The 21,855-nt window shown below is 25.5% G+C and overlaps 3 protein-coding genes across 3 annotated transcripts in view; all 3 read left to right on the top strand.

Moving 5' to 3' along the window:
* Positions 1 to 3,053, top strand: part of LOC135930783 (D-glucuronyl C5-epimerase B-like) — a 48,015-nt gene extending 44,962 nt beyond the window's left edge. The window contains exon 7 of the mRNA XM_065467571.1: positions 1,690 to 3,053. Within this exon, the coding sequence (XP_065323643.1) occupies positions 1,690 to 2,735 (1,046 nt within the window). The 3' untranslated portion in view covers positions 2,736 to 3,053. The remainder of the gene's footprint in view (positions 1 to 1,689) is intronic.
* Positions 2,878 to 20,038, top strand: LOC135931454 (sarcoplasmic reticulum histidine-rich calcium-binding protein-like). Its single transcript, XM_065468580.1, has 7 exons — positions 2,878 to 2,913; positions 7,979 to 8,452; positions 10,070 to 10,177; positions 17,581 to 17,661; positions 17,927 to 17,991; positions 19,175 to 19,331; positions 19,896 to 20,038. Exons 2-6 carry the CDS (start codon positions 8,108 to 8,110, stop codon positions 19,224 to 19,226), a joined length of 651 nt encoding a protein of 216 aa, XP_065324652.1. The 5' UTR covers positions 2,878 to 2,913; positions 7,979 to 8,107; the 3' UTR covers positions 19,227 to 19,331; positions 19,896 to 20,038.
* Positions 19,401 to 21,855, top strand: part of LOC135930784 (chromodomain-helicase-DNA-binding protein 1-like) — a 29,582-nt gene continuing 27,127 nt past the window's right edge. Inside the window, exons 1-4 of the mRNA XM_065467572.1 lie at positions 19,401 to 19,414; positions 19,896 to 20,282; positions 20,356 to 20,543; positions 20,989 to 21,193. Coding sequence (XP_065323644.1) covers positions 19,401 to 19,414; positions 19,896 to 20,282; positions 20,356 to 20,543; positions 20,989 to 21,193 — 794 coding nt within the window. The remainder of the gene's footprint in view (positions 19,415 to 19,895; positions 20,283 to 20,355; positions 20,544 to 20,988; positions 21,194 to 21,855) is intronic.

Below are 21,855 nucleotides of genomic sequence, written 5' to 3' on the forward strand. Positions count from 1 at the left end.
ACCCTTATCAAAAAATACGATTTTTTAAAATTTAGATAAGTTAAAATATAATGTTGCTAAAAATAAAAATTATATATCATTTTGTAACTCTATTAAAAGCCTTTTATTAAATATTAAGGATTTTTTAAAACAATATTGTTGCGGTTTTTATTTACATTATAAATTTTAAGCATGAAAACTCTAGGTTTTCGCTTTCCAAATTTTTTTTAGTTTAATATTTTCTTATTCACTCACATTATATCTATTTAAAAAAAAATTTCAACTCGGGACAGCCATGAGTTTTTTTTAGTTATTGCGATTTAAAAAATCAAAAAACTAATATTTTTAAGTCCTTTTCTCTTCAAAGGCCCTATCAGCAGCTAAAAACGCTCTTTTAATTAAGTATACCATCACCAGGATCTTAAATTTCTAGAAATTGTTGTGGGAATGATGCTTTTAACATCAATATTTCTATATATTGAGCCAACTTTGGCAAAATATTGGTGTAATCAACAAGGCCTTCCTCATAAATTATATCAAATGATCTTAAATCATGTTCACAAAACTTGAGCGCATTTATACACTCTTTTTAAATTGATACTAATTTTGAGTTTTTTGGGATCACCATCAATTGTTAATTGATTATTTTTACTCTCTATTGTAAATACACATTTATTCCTTTTTAGTTGATTTGTGCCTGAAATAATTTAATAATATCATGTTTAGTACAATATACTAACTTTGATGGAATTATAAACCAACATATATTTGCAAGAATTGCAACTCACATAATTATTTTGTTCATTGTTCATCATATATATATATAGAAAATTTTTTTCAGACTTCAAATTTGCCATTAGCATTTCGCTTGCTTGATATTCATTACTTTTAATTAAAATAATTTTTTTAATATGAAATTTTGAGGCTATTTAAATATATATTAGTAAATATATTTATTTAACTTGATAGAATGAATTTGATAAAAGTAAAGTATGAAATATCCTATTAAATGATGAAAATATATTTACATAAAGTAGTTTGTTTAAATTATAGTAATTGTAAATGACATGTTATTCTGATTGACATTTTAAGAATAAAATGTGATAAATAGAAAATAATATGGTGTTATAATTGACGTTATGAATTATAATGATTATTTTGGATATTTATATTAGTATTAGTATTTATTTTTTGGGTCGTCTTGTAACCTGAGCCCGAACCCGAAAAATATTTAATGGCCGAAGGCATGATCAAGTCGGTTTAGACAGCCCATGCAGTTCTCTAATACGGAGTAATTTTTGAACCAAGATAGCTCAGCATGTATTGAATTTTGAAAACCATAACTGGTCCTATTTGAGCTAAAGCTTTAAAATTTTGATTTATATAAAAGTTAACATAACTATAATGTCAATATTCACTTTAGATTTAAACAGGAATTATATTTTGATAGTATATTCAATCCCATATAATCGAAAAAAGAAATCTTTAGTAGTTATTAATGAAATATGTTTTTGTTCTGCTTAAATTTTACATGATTATCTTTGTTTAAATATTTTCTCTAATCTTAGCAATTTTCGGTAGCTAAATGTTGTTTAATTTAGTTTTTAAAAATTAGTAAATATGATGAGCAAAATATTTATTTATAATGTATCACACTCATGCTTACGAAATGTAAGTTTATATTATAATATTTTAATTATTTAATATTAGACAATGCTCAAATAAATCTGGATGTTGATTATCAAAATAGGTATTTGATATTGGACATAAAATTTAAAAGATATATATCTAGCCTTCATCTATATATTAAAAATAAATATAATGAAAATAATTTGGAATTGGTGTACACATTTAACTCGGATAATATTTCAGACATATGTTTTATGAAGATAAAAAATAGATTTTTTATTAAACTTCCCTTTAAATTAAATATTTGGAATAAAATTAGACGTGATTTTTACACTGATATCAAGAAAAGTTTACATATAAATGATGTTAAAAGCAAACAATACAGAATTAAATATATGATAATTAAAAATTGCCAAAGTTGTATTATATCTAAATTACAATTTTCCACATCACAAAGCATTGAATTGGTTGAACCTACCATTGAATGGATAATAAAAAATCAAGATGCAAAAGGTGGGTGGCCTATGAATTTTAATCTTAAAGAAAAGAAATTACGTTCAGGATGGTATTCTTCTATGGCACAGGGTCAAATTATTTCACTCTTAGTTCGATATTATTATTTAAAGAAAGATGTACAATATCTAAAAAGTTCTATCAAGGCTTTTAATATCTTTAATATATCAACAGTCAAAGGAGGCGTTAAAGCTTACGTATTTAATAAATATATTTGGCTTGAGGAATATCCCTCGATTCCACCAACATTTGTTTTAAATGGATTTATGTATTCGATTGTTGGAATCTATGATTTGCAGCAAGCATTGAAATATTATCTTGTAAATAATGATAATAGTTTTAAAATAATAACGAATCGCATCAATATTTTATTAAATCTTGTTGGAAAATCTCTCAAAACCTTATTACCTCTCTATGATACTGGCTCCGGGTCCTTGTATGATTTAACACATATAACCCAAAAATATCCTCCTAACAGAGCTCGTTGGGATTATCATGTAGTACATATAAACTTACTCCAGTTAATGTCTGTGATTTTTAATGATTCATATTATTTCGATGTATCGATGAGATGGAAAGGATATTTATATGGGAATAGAACGAAACATAATTAATTATATATAATGATTTATAAGTGTAAAAATAAATATAAAAGGGTTGTATAGCATTTTTTAATATTATAAATCAAATTGTAAATAAAAATCGATTTTGTTAATTTGTATTACACCGCATTTTACCTACAACCACACGCCATTTTTATTGCAGATAGGATGGATAAATATAAACGAAAAAGTAAGCCATAAACATAATTTTAATCATGTCCTAAACATTATAAATATATGCTAAATATCAATTAGATCATTTGTTTTTGTTTTATTGTTAATTAGGTAGATTATTTTATATTTTTCTAGACAATATTCGATAATGTTATATTATACCTACCTATTCAATATTATTTAAATCCTAAAATTTCGCTTAAAATTTTATTGTTTATCATTATTTATGATAATCTCTAGTATATTTAGTGTAGTTTTAAAAGATTTATGATTTTTTAGTCTAAATTCTATGCAAAATTGGCCGCTATATAGTTCTGAATACCTTATTTATGATTAAACTTAAACACAAGATGATCTATTGAGAGATGTATATGTTTATAAATAGTTTTTATTAGAGATATTTATTATTAATAGTTTTAAAATTTCCCAATCTAAGAATATATGCCAAAAATCTAATTTGATATTTATAAAAATTCGTCTGCTATTTATTAAAAATTTTGGCGCCATATATATTTTCAAACTTAAATGCCAAATTTTTTTAGTAATAAAATGTTTGGTTTGGTTGAAATGTTGAATCCTAATTAAAACTAAAATAAATTTCAGATGAACTCAAAATCTCTTCCATTTAAATTTTTGCAAAAACTATATGCAGAATGAGTTTTCTGCAAATTATAACTTATTAACTGATTGATTACAAGATTTATAAACATTCTATTATGATATATGAATATTAGTCTACTGATAATGAAAAATTATAAGCATGATAAATTTTACTCATTTTTACTCCTTTAAAATCATATTGTATCTGTTTTTTAACAATTAAAATTTTTTTTATGTTTAATAACATTATTTTAAATGGTGTAAATAACTTATCTGGGGTTTAAGATTAAATTTTATAAATTTAATTTACTGAATAGCACAAACATATAAAAATTTAATATAATAGTTTTGTTAATAATCATAACATTTATTTACTATTATTTAATATATTTGTTTTTTATTTTTCATTATTAGAATTATGCAATAAATTTTCATTGAATTGTTATTTAATAAATAAATGAAAGTTTATTTTATAATAACCTAATATTTATATTAGACTATTTTATAGTGTTGTTAAAAGGCTCCTTGAGCTGATTTTTAAAAACTGTTAATTCATTAATTTAATCAGAAAAATATTGCCATGTTAAATGGCTCTTTGGGCCTATTTTTAAAAACGTTTCGAAGTATAGCTATAATTTTCTTGCTAAATTATTAAGTTAGCCATTTTTAAAAATTAAGTTGTTTGACAACACTATTTTAAATACAAATTAATCTATATCAAACTTAAAATATTTCATTTTAATAGTATCATTTAGGAAATGTTATACTTTTGTCAATATAATTAAAAACTCTTACTTTAGTTCAATTAATACTATAATTAAATTTCTAATTAATTTAGATCATTGAAAGAATTCCAAAATTATTTTATTGAATCAGATTTTAAAAAATGATGAAACTTTTAATCATTTCAATAATATTAAATATTTAATAATTTTAGATCTATTTTAAATTAGAGTATCATTTCTTGAAATAAATTCTTTGGATTATTTAGCCATGTCAAAATTTTTATGCCTTTTAAACAAACATTATTATAAATCAAAAGATAATTCTAAACCATTTTTTCATGTTAAGTGAAGAATTGATTGCAAAATCTTTCTAAATATTTTCTTATTATGGTTCAGAAAATTTTTATATTTTTGATTGACACATTACCTTAAATTAACGCTATCAATCCAACTTTCTAATAATCAAACAATATTTTATTTAAATTTATAATATAATATAATCAAATATTATGCACAATATTTGTCACTTAATCCCCCAGTAAAGTTGTTTTCTACTCCTTTTTTTGTAAGTCTTAAAATTATAATGTTAAGAGCAGTAAACTGAGTCACCAGATTAAAGATATCAAATGTATAAATATGTCTTAAAAGATATCTTAATTAGAGAGCTGTAAAATCAAAAAATTTTGGCTGGAGCCCATCTACAGCCTGTAACATTTTTTTATAGATCTAGGCCTGGTCAGTCTGAATTTTTTAAATAAAAATTCATAAGGAAAAAATTTTCATACTCAATATTTTTTTATAAAAAATTTTAAATATTTTAACAGTGATTCTGGTGCATAATATATCACTATAAACAATGATTTGAAAGAAAAATAGGTAAAAGTTAATTTTTTAAGGACTATCAAAATATTAAAAAAAACATTTTTATAAAAAAGACAGAAAAATATTTTTTAAGACTATAACACTACCAAAGGTCTACAATAGGTGGACATAAAGAACTCCAGTAAAACTTATAAGGAAAAATTCACCTTGCTTTCCCCATTATAGACAAATCCTGGATATACCTATACAGTGACTGAAGCTTAATAGGCATAATTATCCTTCACAAATTGTAGAAAATGCTTAAGTTAACCTTTATTAAATAAAAAATGATAATATTCATTAAATATATACTACATTATTTTTTGGTATCAGCCAAAAGGGTGATATTGATGTGTCCTTGCTTAATATTTCTTATTGTATCTTGGTATGATGCAATGTTTTTCAAATTTACTCTTTTTATAATCATAGAAATTGTATAAGTATTCAATCTGTATATATCACTCTTATTAAATACCAAAATAGCAAAAATCAATTTACTATATTAGCAATATTATTTTTTATTTCAATATTAACCAACATTTTAGAGAAAGTATTTTGAAATTTCCATTAGCAGAACAACTTAGAATCTATCCTTTAGATTAGGGTTCTAGAAAATTTAAGGCCATTTCCAAACAAAATGATTTCTCAAGCCATTTTTTAACGTTTTTCACAAAATTTTTGACTTCCAAATAACAAATAATTTTTTTATTATACCTGATTTTTAATATTACAAAGTATTTCAATAAATATTTACCTAAAAAATTTATACCACAGAAAAGTGACCAACATAACTTTTATTTTTTATATAAAATATTTCAATAAATAATTTACCTAAAAAATTACTATATCACAGAAAAGGGACCAAAATTACTTTAAACTAATATTATTTACTTATTAAAATATATAAAGAAATTATTTTTAAATACCCTGTACAAGAAGGATAAGATTGAATATTAAAAGGGATAAGAAATATGATATCTATTAAAATATTATTCATCAGATAAGTTTATATATTTTTATTATAAAATTTACATTAATAAATGTTATGACATAAAAAATACAGGCAATGAATATATAAATATATAAACATGTTTTATACATAAGATACATTTAAGAAAAAAATAAAGGATAAAGATGCAGCTATAACTTATAAAAATTATATTAAATGGCTTTCCATATAACTGTAATAAGTAAATTGAAAGTTTTTATTTGTGAATATGTAATTGTTTATGATATTTATAATAAATATATATAAATTGAATTTCTATAAAAATTTATGTAAATTGTAACAGATATTTCAAGAACTACATATCTATCAATTAGCTAAGGTTTATAATTGTTCTAAGATATTCTGGGATAGTTATATCTAATCTATAAATATTCATGGAAAGTTATCCAATAAATCTTTTATCGTAACTTCGTTAAGTTCATTGAATATCTTATTTTAATTTAGCAGAAATATAAATTAATATATTTATATCAAGCTACCCTTTGATTAAAAATTATAATATAAAAGGTGATTTTAGAAAGTTATAGTTTGAATTTTATGATCAATTACAATACCATAAGAGAGAAAGGGCTGAAAATTCTTATTACCAATAAGTTTTCCATATCTTATATACTATATGGTAAAATTCTCAATAGGAACCTTATTTCAAGTCTTCAATTAAAAAAAAACATTTTAAAAAATTCAATATTTTTTTATAATCGCATGGTGATTTAATTGGTTGAATAAATCGATCCTGAACTATATTTTGTTATATAAAATATATCGAGATATGCTTTATAGCAAGTATCGGTATCTAGATACAATTTTATATCTGTTTTTAGCTTTTTAAGATAATTTTCATATACTGGAATTTAACGTTTTTTTGTCTTAAAAATACAAATATTTGAATGAAAAATTTTCATTTTATCTCATATGTGCATATAATTTAAATAAATATTTAATAAAAAATATTAAAATTTATATATAAAAAATATAAATATTCGTTAAATAATATTTTTGCTTATTTAAATCTTTAGATATCAGTTCAAAATTTTGAAAGATATTTTTATCTTATAAAGGGATATATAAATCCTTGCTTAGTCATGACGTCCATTATTTATTCAAATTGATGTACAAAATTATTTTGAGCAAATAAATTTATTTAGAATTTTTTATTTTATAGATATTTCGCTGACTAATTAAAAAATTATAAGTTTAATGTAATTTTTTTATAATAAATGCTCGTTTTAAATTTGGTCAAAGGGATGTTGACAATTTTTTTATATGGTGTTCGAATTAAGTGAGTACAAAATATTTAAATGTTTACTCTCATTATCAGAGTTTCTGTTCGGGAACAACGACATCTAGATACATTTTTAAAATTGTATTTGTATATAGATACTTTCTAGGCTCGTTATAGACCCATTTTAAGCTATGTATCTTTATTTAGATCTATTTAAAAAGTATCTTTTAGGAACTGACTATATATTTATGTTATTGATATTTTGCAAAATAAAATGCCCCAAAATAAAAGGATATGTGTTTAATATAATAAAATAAGTACCATTCTAAATCGCTAAAAGCAAAAATAATTTAGAATTTTGTTTATATCTCCAAGAAAATTTTAAAAACAATATTTAAAATAATACTATATTTAAATGGAGTTTTTAAAAAATTCGCTAAAAATGGGGGAAATATCAAGATTCCCAATTTATTTTAAATAGCGATATAGAACCGATTGCAATAAAGTGTATCTAATGAAAGATATAGTTAAAAATGTATCTAGATCAGATACAGATACAACATTTAGATATTTAACAACTCATCTAGTAGGATATACATATTACATAATCTCTTTTGTTTCCACTGGGTTCATAATATTATAATTACATTTCTTTATTTTATAGATATACATAAAATTATCTCAAAATCTTTCCCAAGATTCGCGCGTTTATAATTTTTTTTGTCTTAGAAAAAAAAACATTCAACTCCTAAATCTTATTTTCAAAAATGATTTTGCATTCATTTTCTATTAAATGTTGATCATGGATCTCCACAGTGACAACAATCACACTGATAATACAAATACTAATAATAACTATGTGATTCCCATTGGCCATCCTGGTCTTCCAGATTTTGCAGATTCCGGAGATTTAAATGTTAGCCCGGCTGAAAGCGATCCGGAGACCTGCGAAGTTCCCGTGGAAGAAATGTCGGGTGACGATGAATCGGGGGACATTACTATCAATGATACGAATAGTAAAAAGCCGCCTATCGCTAAGAAAGTAATCACGGATACCGATAATGACGAATATCTGCCACCCACGCCATCCGATCCTAATTTAAGTCAAAATGAGTTGGAGGAAGAGGAAAACTTAGAAGTTTTTGAAAGAAATACTAATATAATATATATAGTTTAAAATAATATAGGATTCTGGCAAATAGTATAATTCTATTTCCTTTATTATTTTTAAAAAAAAGCTGAGCGTCCTCAGAATTGTAAAGCCTAAAAAATAAAATTAGGCTCGAACATGGATCTTTGAAAATAAATTTTTGGATTTGTTAGACAAATTTTTTTGTTAGATCTGTTGATCTGAAAAAATAGGTTCGATATAGAAATCCACTAAATAAATGGACGGTGTCCCAATATATTTGAAAATATGGTTCAAATTACTAAAAAAAACACATGTTCTGGTTCCGAACTTTTTATAAACAATATATAAAAAAAATTTAAACTTAATAAACCTGACATGAGATTTTGAAAAAGATAACGCATAAAAAGGTTGGTCCTTTATCATTAAAACCTATTCAAATTCGTGAAAATTGGGTTCTGGTCTGGTCATAAACATGGCTAGCAACATTATAGAGCGAATTTTAGGCTTAATTTTATTATAAATAAGCCCGTTTGAAAGCTTACGCAAAACATTTTTTTCCGCCAAGTCTGAGCAGGGCTTGAAATTCATATAGAGAATTTTGAAAGCTTAGATTGCTATAAATTCATATTTTATTTTTTACACTAAAAAAATATATTACTGGCGGGGTTAGACAACTTGTACAACATTATTTTATATGCTGGGTTAAAAAGATTACGAACCAGACCAAACAAACCGCTAAAATATATTAATCTTATTTTTTAATCACTAGAGTGGTTACTTTTTAAAAAATTATAAAATTGCAAATGAAAGCCTCATAACAAAAAATTGAATGGTAAAATACTGTATTTTATTGTCAGTCAGACCTCCATCTCATATTTTACATGTAGTATAGTATATGTATACCTGAAACAAGACGCTTCCTAGACAGGGTTGCCAGGTCAAAATTTTCAAATAGCGAGAGAAATTTGGTATTTTGCGGATGAAATATGAAAATTGCGGTAGAAATATAAAAATTTCTAAAATGGCTTGGAGTTCAATTGAACCTCAGCGGCCCGCAAAGTGCCGGCATTCGGCCAGGATTGTGAATTGGCCTAGTTATCTCCCGATTAATTTTTTTTAATTACTTTATATAAATATTAACAAAGTCGTTAACGTTTTATAATTTTTCAAAGAAAATGATAAAATATGAATGAAAAATGTTGATTTGTTATTGGATAAAAATAAAATATATGATTAAGATAAGGATAAAAAGGAAGGAAATTTACAAACCAGATATGTTTTTTGAATAAATATTTAAAATCTATTTTAAAAATATTAAAATAATCAAGTACTTGTTTCAAAATTATTATTTATATATTAAAAACGTTAAAATGTTTTTAAAAAAATTGTCCGGGAGAAATTTAAAAATTGTCGTAGATTTCCAATTGTGATAGTTTTGCCGGAGTTAGATGTATGCGTTTAAACTAAAAAACCTGGCAACCCTATTCCTAGAGGTTATGCCTGGAATCAGAAATCTCCAAAGTACGATAAACATTTGTTCTCCCTCTTTTTTTAGATGTTGTTAGTTAACTCTTATCCGTGATTAATTTTTTTAAAAATGTTATTTTACAACGTATACTTTAGGAATCAGAAGATGATGAAGAAAGCTTAGACGAAGAAGGCGAGAGTGAAGAGGAAAGTCATAAGAAGCTACAAAAGAGGCGCCTGACAAATAATGTTGACTTGTCTAATGTAATTTAATTACAATTATAATTAGTTTTGAAGTTTTTAACCTTACTCTATTCACAGCTGATTTACTTTAATACAGCTGTATCTTAATACCTTATTCATTCGAAAAGTTTGTAGCCATAAAATCAGAAATTATAATACTTTTTGTAAAAAATCTTAAATAATTCGGTTGAATTCTGACTATTCCTTTGACTCAATTCATATTTTAAAATAAGAATGAGATTTCCGGACGACTTTTTTTAAAAATGATTTAAACTCGTCTGATGGTTATAGAGTAAATTTTGTACAAATAAAAATTTAAAGCTCTACCACATAAGTTATGGGACTTCAAAATTGAATATGAGCGTTACACGATAAATATTTAATTTGAAGACACAAATTAAGTGTAATCTAATCTTTTAACCCTTAAATTCCTCGTTAAGAAAATTATTATTTTTTAATAGTGTCGATGCATTTCCGGTAAAATCTTTAAATTATATTTTGAATTATCCCAAATTGGTGACGACAAACCTAACTAAATATCTTTATTATCATTATATTTAGAATATTTTGGAAAAATAAAAATTTAACTTTTATTTAAAAAAAAATAATTTGGCGGATGAAAAAATGATGAAGTATAGAAGACGCTATTTCTTTTTAGTATAACTATTTTTATATAATATTAATCTTAAATATAATAGAGACTTATAGTAGTCAAGATTTTAAGCAGACCCTGCTTAGAATATAAGCTGCATGACGGATTTTACAAAATTTAAAGATTTTAATAAACAGTAAATGAATATTAAACAATAAGTTTTTGTAGTATTTTTTTTAAATAGGCTCTGCTATAGTTAAAAATGTTAGTATTGCCTGAATACCGTAGGGCACAAAACTTTATATGTGTTTGTGCGATATAGCAAATATTTGAAGTTGATGTTAATTAATGCTAATTAATGACTAAACCAGATGATCCATTACAAAAAAATATACCAAATTATAATGTAACCTAGCACTCCCTAGTTGCTATTTTTATGAATGCGATAATTGCACTGGTATGTTTTCAATTCAAAAAACGGCTAGAAATTATATTTAAATGAAAAAGGACATTAATTACATTTCCTTTAAACAACGTTTCTGTCGATTAGTTATAGGACTACCTTAGAAATAACAAAGTATTTGAAAATTTATATTCTTTTTTTTTGGAAGATAATTACGTCAAGTATTTATGGTTCCATGTCAATTCAGCGAAACTTTTATCGCGAAACACTTTTTCGCGAAACTTTTATCGCGAATGTCGTTTATCGCGAATGGATTTTATAGCGAAACTTTTATCGCGAATCCATAATAGCGAATACTATTCCGCGAATGCAATATCGCGAAACAAATATCGCGAATTTTTTATAGCGAAACCTTTATAGCGAATACATTACCGCGAATACAATATAGCGAAACAAATATCGCGAATTTTTTATAGCGAAACCTTTAATGCGAATACATTACCGCGAAACTTTTATCGCGAATCAATAATCGCGAAAATTTTATAGCGAAACTTTTATCGCGAAACATTTTAAGCGAATACATTACCGCGAAACTTTTATCGCGAATCAATAATCGCGAAACCTTTAAAGCGAATACATTACCGCGAAACTTTAATCGCGAAAATTTTATAGCGAAATTATTATCGCGAAGACAATGTAGCGACAATTATTTCGCGAAGATATTATAGAGAATTTAATATCGCGGTAATTGCTAATAATGACTAATTTATTTTGAATCATTTTTTTATAATTATATTATTTGAATAATATTTTTTTAATTCACATAGTTTGTAATTTTCTTATAACCTTAAAAAAATTTTACAATGATTAATTAACTTAGACTGGTTTATGAAATTTGTTATTGAAATACACTTTTTTCGCTATCCTAACCTTTCCTTCGAAGTTCTTATTTTATAATAATCGCGCACAAGGAACTCAGCTTTATCAATATATTAATCATTGAGTTTATTAGTTAAATCTTGATATTTATTGGCGAAATTGATATTTGCCAAAATTTTGTTACTAATAGTTTTTTCCTTTTACGAGCTACTATACTCGTTTAAATACTCAATTGGTACAAATAAAGCAAGAAATAATGATATAATTTACAATCAGTTCGTAGAACTATTCAGCCGCTAAATTTAACGGCGCTGATATTAAAATATATAAATCTTGTTTATTCCTCTGTCATACACAAGTTGAAGCATATAAAGAAGTTACTCAGAATTATCAAACTATTATGGTAATTATAGATATAAATAGCTTAAACCTTTGATTTTGAATGATACGATCAAGTTAGAATATTTAGAAAGAATTAAATAAAAATGTAAATATAAGCCTAAAAAATATCTAAAAATTTATTTTTAATTCTACATTCAAATGCTGGCTCAGAAATGAGTTTAATGAATATGATTAGGCGAAAAAATTTTTCTTCGGTCTCATTTGATTTATTAGAGGCCGAATTAATGGTAAAGCAGAATTTTGACATGAATTGCGAAGAGTTAAAATTTATTTCATATATAATAAACTTTTAAATAAAATAAATTCCTTCCGATAAATATGTAGATTTGGATCTAATTTTTATATATTTTGACTTTATATTCAAATTTAAATTTGTAAATTATAATTTGAAAAAAATTATTCACCAATATTAATATATAAAAGAATTGCAGTTGTGGCGCTTTCCCGCTTTTTATCCTTTAGTCATTAAAAATCCCACCTCACTCTTAGAATATGGGAGGTATGGCCGGGCCTAAAAATTTTTGCAATTTACAAAATGAATGAGAAAATTGAATAATACACCTATTTAATATAATTAAAATATAGCCACTTTTTATAATTATTTTTTATTATCCTTCATTTATATATTCCTCTCAAAATTTAGAAAATGTTTTTAACAACCCCCCCCCCCCCCACCCTTGTCGTGGTAAAATATGTAAAAGTAAATAAATAAACACTTAACCCATTTTGCCCTGATTTCCCGATATTGGAATATCTTTATTTTCTTGATTTGGATTTTCTATTTATTTTCAAAAAATCCTGATTTTTTTAATTCCATTTTATTAGAAAAAATGAGTAAAAGTGCTTACAAATTGAGTAGAAGCGTTTAGCGTTGTTTTCACAAATACGCTATGATTTAAATTAAACTGGTATTATTTTAAAAAATGATGAAAACTATTATCCGTTTTTTTAATTTTTATATTGTTTAGTTAGACTTGTGAAATCAGCAAAAATAAAAAACTAAAATAATTGAAGATCTAATGATTTATTTCCATAATTTATTCTTCATAAATATTACAAATTTATGTAATCTAGAATATTTTGAATTTTTTTTTTGATTAATCATAACTTTGCAGTTATTTCTATTTATTAAAATGCGAATAGAAGAAAAAGGAAAGGTCATAATATTCAAATGAATTAGTTACTATTATTTCAAAGTTATATCGATGTGCATTATCTCAAAATTGTAATTAGGAGGCATTAATTATCAGTAAAATTTTCTATAATTAAAATAATCTGAGAAAATCAATAAAAAATTCTTAGCTTTCAGTATATTTTTTTTATCTAGATTAGAAATAAAGTATTACTTTAAATGACATAAAGCACACTTTTAAATTTTATGTTGGGGGGGGGAGGAGGATTAACTTATTTTGCTAAAAACTTAACCCAAAATGTCCGCTCCATACTTACAACCATGAGTGAGTGAGACCAGGAAGACTAATATATTTTCTATTACATCAGATAGAGGTTACATGCTTATTAAATAAACAATACGTAATAAAATATTCTTAAAACATTAGCGTTTATGATTTAAGAAACTTCGGTTGGTAAATTGATATTGAATATATCGATTTCACTTAAAATGAATTCACAATTTTCGCGGTCATGCGCTCGTTATAATAATTTCGCGCAAATACATTCGCGGTAGAAAATTCGCTATAAATGGTTCGCGATTAAAGTTTCGCTATAACGAGTTCGCGATTAAAGTTTCGCTAAAATGTATTCGCTCTAAAGTATTCGCGGTTTAGGTTTCGCGGAAATAAATTCGCGATAATGAGTTCGCGATCAAAGTTTCGCCAAAATGTATTCGCTATAAAGTATTCGCGGTTAAAGTTTCGCGAAAATAAATTCGCTATAAAGAGTTCGCGATAAAAGTTTCGCTATAAAGTATTCGCGGTTACGGTTTCGCGGAAATAAATTCGCTATAACGAGTTCGCGATCAAAGTTTCGCTATAATGTATTCGCTATAAAGTATTCGCGGTCATGGTTTCGCGGAAATAAATTCGCGATAATAAGTTCGCGATATTGTCTTCGCTATAAAAGTTTCGCGGAAAAAAATTCGCGGAATTGGTTTCGCGATATTGCCTTCGCTAGAAAATTCCTTCGCGATAAACGACATTCGCGAAAAAGTGTTTCGCGATAAAAGTTTCGCTGAATTGACCTGATACGAGTATTTATTGCTACCCAGCTATCATCCTTCCATTGATATCTTAAATAATAATTTTTTTCATTCCTTCTTTCTATACATGATAGGAAAAGAGAAATAATTAAAGGAAAACATAGCTACTTTTTTAAAAAAAATTGGGCTAATAACGCGCTACCTTAAAGAAAATAAAGATTGTTGTAGAGCACTCCTTTTTAAAAAAATTTATATAAAAAATATCTACTATAAAAATTACTATTTAATTTTAATATTATAATCTTTAAATTAAATTTACAATTTCAAAATGTGCTTTATAAATTATAAATCTAATTTATCACGTAATTTAAAATGCAGCCAATAGAGATAGATATAGAAGAAAATTTTGAGACAGATGATTACCACTTAATTTCATTAGAAAAATGATATTCTAAAATTATCTTTCCCCGCAAATGTGGATGCATAAAATATTGAAGGACCTTATTCAATAAATTTAGCAGTTTCAACCTAGAAAGACATCTTAAGATATTATTCATAATTTTAAAAATATTACTATCTACATTATTTAAATTTAGAATGTCCACCCCTAAAATTTCATGGAAATTGGAAAATTTCTAGATAATTTTGGTGTAGTAGAAGAGGCTACATCAAATAGATCATATTTAAAACTTAATTTTTTAATAATCCCTTTTATTAAATTGATTACATTATCACTTGATACCAAGATATCCTATTGGCAGGAGTGATGACGAATTTTGGATAATTTTCTAGTAATGAAAGAGTCTTTTATATTAGATCTATCAGATATCCTTTACATTTGCACAACACATAGTTGGGACTCATGAAGGTAAAATGAAGTATTTTTGTTCTGATCTTTATTAACTTGATTAAATCTTGGATCCAAAGAGAAGCTAAACAAGCTATCAGTAACCTTGACTAATTAGTACCCACTGAAGATACATTAGCTAATAAATTCTCAAATAGGCCACTTCCAAACACAACGTTTTTCCCAAAACGTTTTCCGAGGCACGTTTTTCACAATATTTTTCTTCCAAACAACCAACGATTTATATTATACAGCTGATTCAATATATTTTAATAAATCCCCAAATGGGACCAATAATACTTCAAAGCTAATATTAAATTATTAAAATATAAAAAGCATAAAAACTTCATACAGGGCCAAATTATTTTTGAATAGGGATAAATTATTTAAGAGAAAGATAAAACTTAATTCTTAAATAGATTACTTTTATTAAAATATTATTCACCAGATAAGTTTATATATTATTATTATAAAATTTACATTAATATATATAATGACATAAAAAATATAGGCGATGAATATCCGAAATATATAATACATGTTTTCAATATTGAATTAAAAGATAAATTTAAAAAATATAAAGGATAAAGATTCTATTGATGCTGCTATATTATTAAAATTATATTAAATGGTATCCACACTGTTATAATAAATAATTTAAGATTTTTATTTATAATATATTTGTAAATCTATTAAAATTATATAAAATTTCTAGAAAAATTTATCCAAATTGTAAGAAATATTTTATTAACAACATATCCATTATTTTAGCTAAAGTTATTCTGGGACAAATGTAATCTTCTATTTTATTTTTATAATAATGATCATGGAGAGTTATATATTTCCATTATCACAATTTCATTAATGAATATCTTGTTTTAATTTAACCCTCTATTGCGCGACATATTAATAAATGATATAGTTTTTTAAAAATTATTTTGTAAAAAAAATTTCAGTATGTGTATACACAATGCGTGTAAAAAGTACTATATTTTTTCAATTTTAAACCTATTACAAAATATAGATATATAATTTTATTATTTGATAAATAATATAATAAAACTAATTTATATTAATTTTCATGAAATAATTTAAAACAATCTTTTTTTTCAAGTAAAACATAATGATACACCACATTTGATGCAAACCACTTTCGTAACCAATTTACTCCCAAGGTTTTTGCATCGCGCATTTTTACTATATTTTAGCCAATGTGCTATTAATCTTCTCCTATTTCTTTCTGCGGAATAAGACTCGTCGACCCCTTGCGCGATTTTTCTTTATATTTAATGTAATTGATATTAGACTTTTTACGCTAGCGTTCATATTTTTGTTACATTTACAGATTATCTCTGCTATTGAAATTTTAAATGTTAATAATGGAATCTGTACTTTTACCGGTAACTTAAAATCTACAAAATCTCGTCTATACATTAACCCAGAATTTATGAGCATCATATCAAGTATTTGGAATACTATACGTTGATACCATTTACGTGATGTTATGTGAATTCGATGCAATCAATGAATCCATGAAATCTACACCTCCCATATTTTTATTCTGCTGGACACGGAATTTTCTGTCGTTCCTTAAAATGGAGCGAATCTTTTATTTGTTCCCATCTTTTCTGGCACATTACATTATCAGCTGATGGTTGCCTTGTATTTGATGACCAATACAGTCTTGATCTTAGAAGCTTTAAAATTGCTCTAGTTTATTTTTCTCCTTAAGCCATTTCTTTCTATAAATATATTACTCTTATCTATCTGTTATCAATATAAAATATTTGAAAAAATATATGCTTAGTTAAATAAAATCCAATCTTAATTTTGCAGGCAAGGTATCACATAATCTTAATATACCCATGCCCATCCCATTTCTCCAAATTAACAGGTAATCCTTATTTCTTTAGAAACGAAAAGTGGCACATATTTTCCTGAATTTATTATATTATATATATTTTTATTTAAAATGCAAATATTTATGTTGCGCCTTGCGTATAGAAATACAAATAAATAATATTTTGCTAAATCAATAATTTTACATTTTATTAAAAAATTAAATATCGAAAATTTTTCGGGAATGATAATTTACAACTAGCCCGCCCTCTTATTATTTAAATATTTAATTCTAAAAATTTAGGACGAAACTGTGGATGATGGCTATTCAATGTATGGTTTACGTAGATCGCACAGGAAACGAAATTATCGGACGGATATTAACGTATTTCTTAAATAAACATTTTTAAATTATTAATATCAATATTAAAAAAAATATAATATAGGTAAATTATTAAAATAAAAGGGCACATGGTAATCATAATTTTCGTAAGCTTGATGTATGACAAGTTTAGTATTTACGACTTGACAGTTATAATTCATATCATAAATATTAGGCTAGTTTTTTTTATCACGTTTTATTTTACCCAATTACCTTGAAGAATGTATCTAAATTAATAAAAAAAATATATTCTTTATTTGTATTATAGGATCAAGAAAGTGACGATGAAAATGACGACAGCACATTTAGAAAAAGACGAAAAAAAAATATTAGGTTTCATTATGTTTTGTGTTATTTTTTCTATTGTTTGAAACCCGATTGTAATCCCTTCTGTTTAATGTTTGTTCTAAATTTTGTCAACGACTCATGATGAGTTTTTGATCGAAAAATCAACAACTGATTGTTACCAAATTAGTCGATTAATCGACCAATTTTATCAAATATTAACTGTGTTCATATTGGAAAAGGTCGGTCGCATTTTTAATGTAATTACAAAGATTACAATGTTCATATAACAATTCGAATTCATGGAATTTAAATAATTACTATAATGATAAAGAATTTCTAATTTAGAATAATATTTTTTTTTACTTTGACTGGCTCATTATCATTTTCACTTTAATGAATAATTGAAAATTGAGAAATAATTATGAGAATAAAAATATAAATGGCGTTAAATTTAATTGTATCTTGTAAATTATTAATACACCACTTTAAAATTGGTCGATTTAGTCGACTAATTTGGTCACTCGAGTTTTTGGTCAAGTTACTCCACTACAATTTATTGACACTACTCCCGTTTTATTAACATTCCAATTTTACCCTTTGCGATTTCCTTAGAAATCTTTTATGACATTTTCTCGCATTTTTTATATTTAATTGTACATACCTTTTTTAGATTATAATTTATTATAACAAAACATCGGCCATTGATATAAATAAGAATTGAACGCACATCGGGGACACCACTATTTTAAATTATTTTCAAAATTATCTTTATTTAGTGTTATAAAAAAAATTCAAAATTTTGAGGGGGCTATTCAAATTTTTCAGTGGGCTAGAACCCCAGCGCGTCTCTTTCTCCTAATGACACTAGTGACGTACATAGTGTTAAACGGCTCGAATTAAACGGCTAACAAATTATTTCAGCCAAAAATATTACGCAAGATAGATGACAGAAAGATTGGGACGTCTATTAATAAAATCTCAAGACGTGCATATAATATATTTTACCCAAAATATTGACTTTTAAAAATTTAGCCGTTTAACAAAAATAAATTTATTATTGCAGGATTATTAATTTTTAAAAAATTAGATTTATAAATTTAATATTTGGTTTTAAAATATAAGTTGGACAAATTTTTATATTAATTTTATTTTTTGACTGCATCTGCTTACCCCTTTAGTATAAAATAAATAAATAAATAATTTATATAATTAATAATGTACGCGAAAGTGACGAAGAGTATTTAGAAGAAAATGAGCAAGTGAGTGGGGCAGATATATAGTGATATTTCGTCCAATGATCGATTTTCCAAGAGTGACGATTCCTTTATTGATGATGGATCAGATTCCGATGATCGCAGCTATACCAAACATCGGAAACGTCACAAGTTTACATTCATCTTATTTAGTATATATATTTTATTTTTTATATATGACTATAATACCTTATTAGGCCAATGGCGCATGAGAAGTTGAAACTATTAATTTATTTATATAAATATATTATATACAAAATAATTAATTCAACAATTTTTTTTTACCCTTTGTTTGGAAATAAAACAAAAATTGATGGAAACGCATAGGAAACCACTTTGAAAAAATGTTCTGTCTGAAAATAGGCTTACATAAAATCATTAAAATTTTGAGATAGTCAGATTTAGAATTTTTAAAATAGAAAAATAATAATGTTTTCTGGAAAATATAATATACTTTATAATTATAATTTGAAACACATTTAAAAAAAATTGAACAAAATTATAAAAAGAAAAGCTTAAGATTTTTTACGTCTACAATTAGTTTCTTTTTAATTCTTTTCAGAAATCCTTAATAAAGTGGTGTTTAAAATATAAAAAAAATCGATTCACAAACTTTTGAAACTTTATCGAAAAACAAGAAATAATTACCTTATCTTTTTACTACTAAATTTTTTAATAAATATTCTCATATTGTAGAAATCGATCTAAACACAAGGTTAGTCGTTTGAGCAGTGATTCCGAGGAAGGTAGTGATTTGGATTATGATGTTAATCAACGTTCGGGCAAAACTAAAAAGAAGAAAAAGCATCATCATAAAACCGGGAAAGGGGGCAAGCATCGCATAAAGGACAAATACAAGGAGAGGGGAAAGGATGATAATGATGCCGAGGATAGTAACGATGAATGGTTAAATTGTGGGTTCAAAAAAAGGCCCAAAGTTAAGAGCTGTTCTTATTCCCCAGATGAGAACGATGAGGGTGTCGATTCACGCCAAAAACACGGCCGAGGAAAACAGTTTAAGGATGATGCAGACGATCCCTCAACTTATAATACTAGGCGAGCTGCTATAGCCAAAAATATATGGTATTAGAATTTTTTTAAATCAAAAAAATGAGTAAATTAACTTCTAAATTTATTGATTGAAAACACCAAAAAGTTACAAAGAACAAGATAGTTTAGACGAGGCGGACCTCAGTTCAAAAGCCGACCCAGACCTAGATAATGAATTCCACGATAATTTATTGGAGGAGAATGAAGAGGTTCCTTTTTTTAACGATGCCCAAAATGTGCCTGCTGTAAAGTCTATCGATAAAGTTTTGGCTAAAAAATACTCTGTAGATGGAGGTTTATATAGTATAGATATATTTTTTAAAAATTTTCCTGCAGGGTAATTGGGTAAAAAAAAGGACGGATATAGGTATAAGATACTTGTTCAAAAAAAAGCATATTTTCCTACAGGATAATTGAAGCGCTCTGATTTAAATATGCAAATTCCTTGTTAAAGAATTTCTTTAAAAAAAGAAGATTTGAACAAAGGATATGTTTTATATTTTTTTCTAATGTGAACTTATTAGTATCGCCTTCTTTATCAAATTATTAATTGTTTTATATTTAAACTAAAGCAGCTATTAATAATCTTTAATAATTAAAATAAACTTCCAATTACTTAAAAGCTATATCATTTATGTATGACAAAGAAATCTATTCATGAAAGCACGTCCTATCACCGATCAAAATTTCTTTATGGAATAAGTATTTTGTTGAATGTTATATCTTTTTTTTAAAATAGAAGTTGATGGTGCGTCATCGAATTCAAGGAAATATCAACTCCAAAACGACAGAAAAGCAGGTGAAATGAAGTTTTTAATTAAATGGGTAGGAATCTCCCATTTACACAACACATGGGAAACCGAACAAAATTTGAAAGACCAAGAGGTCACTGGTATTAAAAAGCTGGATAATTTCATTAGGAACGAGAAGGAACTGGATATATGGTGAGTTAGTTTTAGATAGATTTTAAATTCAAATATTTTATTGTATTCTGTTGCGTCATCTGACTTATTATTTTGTTACGAATTTTAATTTTTCTGTAATTGTTTGTGAGCAGTAGTGAAAGTCACGGTAAGGTCTTTGGTCCGGACCGGGTCGATGCATCCGGACCAGACAATGGTCTTTTAAAAAGATCCATCCAGATCGTCGTCCTTAAAAAAAGACCGGTCCTGAATAAAAAGACCGGTCATGGACCAATCTTTTTATTTTTTTGGTATTTTAAAAATATTTTTGTTTTTTCCTAATTTAATTCTTGTTTATTGGGATTATAAGTAAAATATTGCAAAATAAAATTTAAACCAAATAGAAAAATAACATAAAATAAAATATAACAAAAAAAAATTAGATCAAAAATATAATATTTTGAAGAATGAAACAAACTTAAATATTAATAAAAGTTTGGTCCGGTTCGTAAAAAATCAAAAGACCTGTAAGTGTTCCTCAGAAAAGATCGGTCACATAAGTAATTTCTTATGGATTCATATTCTTGATGCTTTTTTCATTTAATTACGAGCCAATTTTAGAAATCCAAAAAAGCCAAATTATTGGTCTTAATATTGTTGTATACCGATATTTGATTGGTCTCACCCCTACTAGAAGATTGATT

This window comes from Gordionus sp. m RMFG-2023, chromosome 1 (assembly GCF_954871325.1).
Source record: "Gordionus sp. m RMFG-2023 chromosome 1, tfGorSpeb1-WG-v2, whole genome shotgun sequence".
In the NCBI taxonomy this organism is placed as follows: Eukaryota; Metazoa; Nematomorpha; class Gordioida; order Chordodea; family Parachordodidae; genus Gordionus; species Gordionus sp. m RMFG-2023.

What these genes read in the sequence shown, in the direction of transcription:
- LOC135931454 (XM_065468580.1), top strand. Translation starts at nt 8,108, where the DNA reads ATGTTGATCATGGATCTCCACAGTGACAACAATCACACTGATAATACA. An exon ending in AGGAAGAGGAAAACTTAGAA is followed by an intron (nt 8,453 to 10,069) that starts GTTTTTGAAAGA and finishes CGTATACTTTAG; the next exon opens with GAATCAGAAGATGATGAAGA. An exon ending in ATAATGTTGACTTGTCTAAT is followed by an intron (nt 10,178 to 17,580) that starts GTAATTTAATTA and finishes CTAAAAATTTAG; the next exon opens with GACGAAACTGTGGATGATGG.